This window comes from Oncorhynchus mykiss, chromosome 8 (assembly GCF_013265735.2).
Source record: "Oncorhynchus mykiss isolate Arlee chromosome 8, USDA_OmykA_1.1, whole genome shotgun sequence".
Lineage (NCBI taxonomy): Eukaryota > Metazoa > Chordata > Actinopteri > Salmoniformes > Salmonidae > Oncorhynchus > Oncorhynchus mykiss.
In genome coordinates, this window is record NC_048572.1 from 80,756,235 (window position 1) to 80,763,556 (window position 7,322).

The window sequence follows — 7,322 nt, forward strand, 5'->3', positions numbered from 1 at the left end:
CTCTATATCTCACGGATCACACTGTGGCACTGATTGATTCCCTTCACTGCAGAAGTGAGACTGTGACAACTTCCCTCAAAGAGGAACTGTTGCGACACACCAGCACACTAAGACAATATGATGCAGGGCCAGGGTCCTGCTCATTAGGCACCAAACGGAAGAAAACAGACAAACGGGGAGGGACTACCTGTTCCTGTCCAATAAGAAAACCTCCCTTTGCAAAACGTTTTAAAACATTTTCGGTTGTATTTTGCCCTAATGTGCACGACCAAGGCTAAAGGATGAAGGACAAAAGGTTACCATGGTTACCCCATGGCTAAAGCATCTCCAACCTTACGTGAGATCACCTTATGGGTCAGGCTGTGTACCTGAGAGATTTTTGGCCTAATGGCCTCTCCACCTGGCCAGGCTAAGTATTACAGTGTGTGTGAGCAGTTGGAACTGATTATTAGTGTACCTGTCAATAAGCAAACCGCCATTGTATTTCACCCTTCTAGGATCCATCATCATTCCTCAAAGGGATCCCACCTTACCTATACAGGACCACGTCACAGTATTATACACACACATGCATCCCGTTTAGTCATGGCTTGCAAACGCACAAAAACATACAAAGATGCATGAATGTACTGTCTGCATACACACAGTAAGATCTATATGGCCAAACCAGTTTTGTCACGCCCTGACCTTGGTTATCTTTGTTTTCTTTATTATTTTGGTTAGGTCAGGGTGTGACGAGGGTGGTATGTGTGTTTTTAGTCTTGTCTAGGAGTTTTTCTATATCTATGGGGTTTTAGTATGTCTAGGTATATGTAGGTCTATGGTGGCCTGAATTGGTTCCCAATCAGAGACAGCTGTTTATTGTTGTCTCTGATTGGGGATCCGATTTAGGTTGCAACTTTGGTTTTGTGGGCTATTGTCTATGTGTAGTTGCATGTCAGCACTAGTTGTTTATAGCGTTTTGTTAGTTTGTTTAGTGTTCTTCGTTAAATAAAAGAAGAATGTGTTCCAATCACGCTGCGCCTTGGTCTCCTCGTCATGACGACCGTGACAAGTTTCCCCACAGAGTTAAACATAGTATCACTGTTTCAATGGGTTGATCCAGCTGATCGTACATCTGTTCACAGCAACAACTAAACCATTTAGACAACACTTACTCTGCATACAGTAACTATTTCTCCGAAATGTATCTGTCTGTCTGTCTGTGTCTCTCTGTCTGCCTGTCTGTCTGCCTGTCTGTGTCTTCCTCCCTCTCCCTCCCTCCTCAGGGATCCCCAGGTCCGACTATTGTATACTAAACCAGACCTGGTTTCCCTAGAGATTTTCTGTGGTGAATATTAATTTGAGCTGTACAATTCACTGTATTCTTCAAAGGTTTTGCATAAATCATGATGTCTCACACAGATCTCACACACGGATTCTGCACTGACTGGACAAAGAATCAGAAACACAAAGCTTTATAGCTATCAATGAGCTCCATATTCTGAGGTATTACCAGAAGCTTCTTCCAATCTAATCATAACATACGTAGGTGACGGTACACTCATACTGCCGTTGCCTTTGTTTGGGCGACATATCCATTTCATTTCAGGAATGGTAAGAAAGGTTTCTGATTGATTCTATTGAAAATTGTATTACGTATCCTACCCCATTAAAAGGGCTAATCTACAGTCGCTACATCCATTTCTGGACTAATAAATCAATGATTTATACCCATTGATTCTGGAAAAAGCTTAGTTCAACTGTCACACTTCGTCAGAACCCAAAATATAAGCTTGTTTTAAACAAACACACTTCATCCTCAAAACATAGTTAAAACTATCATTTGGGATGGTCAGTCCTTGTATCCAAAGCTCTTTCTATGAAATTGAGAGTTTTAGCTACAATTCTCCTATCCCATCCCTCAGCTTTTTACCAAAACAGAGGTGGGGTGTCCACTTTGTTGTAGTCTCAACTGCTGATTGGTCCTTTAAGTGAATGACTAGGCCTAACAATATGGTCCCAGACAGCCTCAAACATCCTCCATTTTAAAACTGGAACCTTATCTTTGTGTGATTTCTCTGAAAAAGGTTGCATTGGTAGACGTAGGGCACGTCACAGTGCGTTAGTCTGACTGTCAAGGGTCACTGAGTTCACCAAGGAAGCAGAACCTCTGTGATGATGACTAGAACCCTCAAGGCAGAAGGGAAGTAAACCACGTTAGCTGCTGTTCAACCTATTTTTATTTAACCAGGCAAGTCAGTTAAGAACAAATTCTTACTTTCAATGACGGCCTAGGAACTGTGGGTTAACTGCCTTGTTCAGGGGCAGAACGACAGATTTTTACCTTGTCAGCTCAGGGAGCTGATCTTGCAACCGATCGGTTACTGACCCAACGCTCTAACCACTAGGCTACCTGCCACCTGGTGGAACAGTCTTGTAAAGAATAGATATTGGGATAATGTTCTTTCCTGCCCTCACACCTCTGTCATTCGCTCTCTCGCCCTCTCCCTCCGTCTCGCCCTCTCCCACACACACACGCTTACTGACATTAATACACACACACACACACCTCAACATCCATAAGGTGTGCACACGCACACACTGGAATCTCCCTGGTAGTGTGCAGGATACTGTCATTCAATTCTTCCTCGTCCATTCCACCACAGCGAAGTTTACTTCCTCTCCCTTCCCCCGCCACATTTACCATGATGTATGGAATGTCTTCCCATTATAAAGCTGTGACTGGTCATTTTATGGACATACATACCAGCCCCAAACAGACTCGGCCCTTCCAAGAGAAGCCATCTTTCTCTGCTTTTTCAAACACAACACCCCAACACATCATTTTCCCCCTGTCTGCTGCCTCATTCAAACACCCTAACACATCTAATTCCACCCTCTCTCTGCTTCATTCAAACACCCTAACACATCTAATTCCACCCTCTCTCTGCTTTATTCAAACACCCCAACACATCTAATTCCACCCTCTCTCTGCCTCATTCAAACACACCAACACATCTAATTCCACCCTCTCTCTGCTTCATTCAAACACCCCAACACACCTAATTCCACCCTCTCTCTGCTTCATTCAAACACCCCAACACATCTAATTCCACCCTCTCTCTGCTTCATTCAAACACCCCAACACATCTAATTTCACCCTCTCTCTGCTTCATTCAAACACCCCATGACATCTAATTTTCACCGTCTGCTGGTTGTTTCCAGTACTCATGCCACTCCATCTCTCTCTCACACATGGTTACAAACATCTGTCTGTCTGCTGATTGGGCTTGGCTGAAGACACAGAAAGCCCCCTCTGTCCCCTTCTGACTGCCTATATCCAGAAACCATGTGACAGGAAGCAGCACTCGTCAACTATACCCAGTGTACCCAGCATGCCCTCTACTCTAACAGCTGGAGGGACCAAAAAACCCTTCTAAACTGGTGCCCTTCAGTGTTGCTCGACTACATCACAGAAAAGGTGTGTTCATGTTCAACCATTGACAAAGAAAACAGGAACACGTTTCAAAACGGTGTTAAGAGATCAACATGTGTGAGATAGGGTTCCTGGTTGATGTTTGTAGAGGGCCTGAAAAACCAGAGGTCCAATAGGAGCCAGGCCTGGGCCTGACATATGATGCAACAGTAAGGCCAATAGATGTACTAGGCCTGCACATTTTAGTAATTTATCCAGAGCAACTTATAGTAAAGAATGCATACATTTTAACACTATTTTTCATACTGGGCCCTCATGGGAATCAAACCCACAACCCTGGTGTTGTAAGCACCATGCTCTACCAACTGAGCCACACAGGACCTACAGCCTTAATAAGCCAACGACTACACATTCAAGTATAGAGCACACACCCACGCAATCACACCAACGGAATGAAGAGCCCACACCCACGCAATCACACCAACAGAATGAAGAGCACACACCCACACCAACAGAATGAAGGGCACACACCCACGCAATCACACCAACAGAATGAAGAGCCCACACCCACGCAATCACACCAACAGAATGAAGAGCCCACAACCACGCAATCACACCAACAGAATGAAGAGCACACACCCACGCAATCACACCAACAGAATGAAGAGCACACACCCACGCAATCACACCAACAGAATGAAGAGCCCACACCCACGCAATCACACCAACAGAATGAAGAGCCCACACCCACGCAATCACACCAACAGAATGAAGAGCCCACACCCACGCATTCACACCAACAGAATGAAGAGCCCACACCCACGCAATCACACCAACAGAATGAAGAGCACACACCAAAACATTGCAGAAAATGCCTTTTGTATTGAAAAGTCCTCCAAACCAGACAGGTGGGTAGTAATAGACTTGAGGTCAAAATTACAATTGAATCAGGATTTCACATTTCAGAAAGTAATCATAAAAATGTAAAATTAAAACACAAACATGGCTTACTTTTCTCTGAACCCCACAGCATAAATCTGCTTGGGTTCATATTCTCTGTGAATTAGTACCAGTGTGTGTGTGGGGGGGGGGGGGGGGTCTACACCTCAACTTCCTCTCTGAAAAATACAAAAAGTAACACTATGAGCCCAACTGAAATCAAACTGAAACTGTAAAGTCCTGTTGTGATTAGAGGGCTCCTTGGTTGGCACATGGAGACAAGTGTAATTCTCAGGAAGGCACTTGACATGGGGTCCAGTCATGCGTATTCTCCATGTCATGTCAGTAACATCTGTACGGTCCTTGTTTGTGTAAAGAGTGACACTGGCAAGGGAAGTGCAAGTTTTGTATTCAATCCAACATCATCACCAGTCCCAAAGAAAAACCACAAACCACCACATTCCAGGGGCGTATTCATTATGGAAACCGTTCAAGAACCAAATGTAAGCAAGGTCACCCCCGTTTTCTTCCGTTTTGCAACAGAATCTGCGTAATGAATACGCCCCATGTCTTGAGTAGGCTTTTTTTCAACAGGTAATGTACCACAGCTTGATGTTCAAGCTATTTGTTATGTTTAGTCTTATTTGAACAGGATGCTCAGGTTTAAGCTAATTCCAGTGAACAGTGCTGGTTTACTGACTGGCATATGGGGTTTATTTGACACTGAACCAAAAAAAAAGAGCTTTTGCAGGGAGTTCCCAATTATTATTTTTGTTTGGGGGGGCAAATGTTCCTTGAGCCCAGCAGAATCCACAGAAAGCAGACCCTCCCTGTTCAGCAGAGGGGGGAGTCCTTCAATCAATCCATCTCTCCTGCCCAGAAGACGTGAAAAAGTACAACTCAACAGTAATCAATCCCCACATAACATTATCATAGCAAAACAAAGCAACAGTGTCTCTCTTAGGTTTCACAATAAGACATTCCCATCGAGGCACGTTTCCAGAGAAGTGTCAAATACAAAGCTGTTTGATATTTAACTAAAAACTTAAACATTCAAGTACTTTGTCATGTAAAGACTTTTTAGGCTATATCAATATCGAATGTTGTCATCCTCGATGGTGTGTGCGATAATACAACAGTGGGCAGCTTTCTATATTGACCGCCGCCTAATCACAAAAAAAAAGAGACCGTATCATTTTGTTAACAAGTTATCAAAATAGGGCTTGTTTGATGGTTTTCACATAGATGAAACACTCACAGCTGCACGAAACATGTTTTCTTAGAGAAGCACGCAAGAACAACAGCGATCTCCACCGCTGGGTAAAGAATAATAGTTCATCTGTCTCACGATTTCTGCGAACAGTTCGTCGACCAAGCCTTTATTTTTTGCAGAAGTTTCCATAAACGGGCAATTCCACTCCTGAGCCAGCGCCTTGCCTTCCCCGGAAGAGACCTCCCTCTCGCCTTCCAAGTCCACCTTGTTTCCAACCAATACCATTGGCACTCTTTCGTATCTTTTCACTCGGATGATTTGATCCCTCAATGCCTTGATGTCTTGGAAGCTCTGCTGGTTGACCAGACTGTAGACCAAAATAAACCCCTGCCCGTTTTTGATGTACAGGTCTCGCATGGAGGCGAACTGTTCGGTCCCGGCCGTGTCCAGTATCTCCAGAACAGAGGGCGACGAGTCCACCTCGATCTCCTTTCGGTAGAAATCCTCTATTGTGGGGTCGTATTTCTCAATGAAGGATCCCGTCACAAACTGGACCGTCAATGCTGATTTACCCACGCCGCCCGAGCCCAACACAACCACTTTATACTCCCTCATGGCTCCAGAAAGCAGACAGCCCTTCTCTACGAATCCTCTTCCCACCCGCGGTCCGCCCGATGTGTTTAGACCGCAGACACCTTTCACGGGTGGGACTTGTCAAATCCCTCGGCGGAAAAGCTTTCGAGGAACGTCTCCAAACGTCTTGCTAAGAAGCCGAAGACTGTGGCCGTTCCCGAACATTAGTAATATAACGTGGAGCACATTTTCGGTTATTTGTACTGTGCCATGGTGTCGGAACGCGTGAACAAGTCTTTCTCTGCCTGTCGTTTCCTGCCCACTGTTTCTCGGCGCAAGGCAACTAACGTCACGAGCCAAGGCTTACTTCCGTTTTCGTAAAGGGGCAGTCACCCAAAACGTTACTCAATACAAATATTAGTCACTCACTCTTGTGTCAGTCAGGTGACCCGTGCTCTTTGTAACAAAATACTGTTACAAGACGCCTTGAAGTGTGTTGTCCAGGGAATGTCCCCACAATACTTATCTTATATGATGAGGTTGATATCAGGAGGCTTATAATTTATAGGCCTAGCTTTAGTAATATTACAGTAAAGCAAAGGCTATTAATATTCAACTGAATGTTGCCCATTGAAAGCGGGTGACAAACTTGTGTCTTGGTGCTTTCAAGACAAGTGGTGCCGCATTCAAAACAATAAGGAACTTGGAAATCTCCAACTTCCGACTTCAGTACATTAAAAAAAAATGGAAACTCTGGGGGCTACGACAGGGGGAAAATCGATTTGAATGATTTTTGGGAACATGAGGTAATCATGAGGTGACTACCTCATGAAGCTGGTTGAGAGAATGCCAAGATTGTGCAAAGCTGTCATCAAGGCAAAGGGTGGCTACTTTGAAGAATCTCAAATATAAAATATATTTGGATTTGTTTAACACTTTTTGGGTTACTACATGATTCCATATGTGTTATTTCATAGTTTTGATGTCTTCACTATTATTCTACAATGTAAAAAAAAATGTTAAAAAATAAATAAAGAACAACCCTTGAATGAGTGGGTGTGTCCAAAATGTTGACTGGTACTGTAGGTTGGAGCCTACAGTATGTTTATTATAGACATATTCTTTATGAAATCTATGACTGAATGAAATATGCCATTTTCTCAAGGCATCCATTACTTT

At 43.8% G+C, this 7,322-nt stretch overlaps 1 protein-coding gene across 1 annotated transcript; it reads right to left on the minus strand.

The window, feature by feature from the left end:
- Positions 1 to 4,280: 4,280 nt before the first annotated feature.
- Positions 4,281 to 6,490, minus strand: LOC110530750 (ras-related protein Rap-2b). Its single transcript, XM_021614003.2, has one exon. The coding sequence runs from the start codon at positions 6,183 to 6,185 to the stop codon at positions 5,637 to 5,639; it is 549 nt and encodes a 182-aa protein (XP_021469678.1). The 5' UTR covers positions 6,186 to 6,490; the 3' UTR covers positions 4,281 to 5,636.
- Between the last annotated feature and the right edge of the window lie 832 nt (positions 6,491 to 7,322).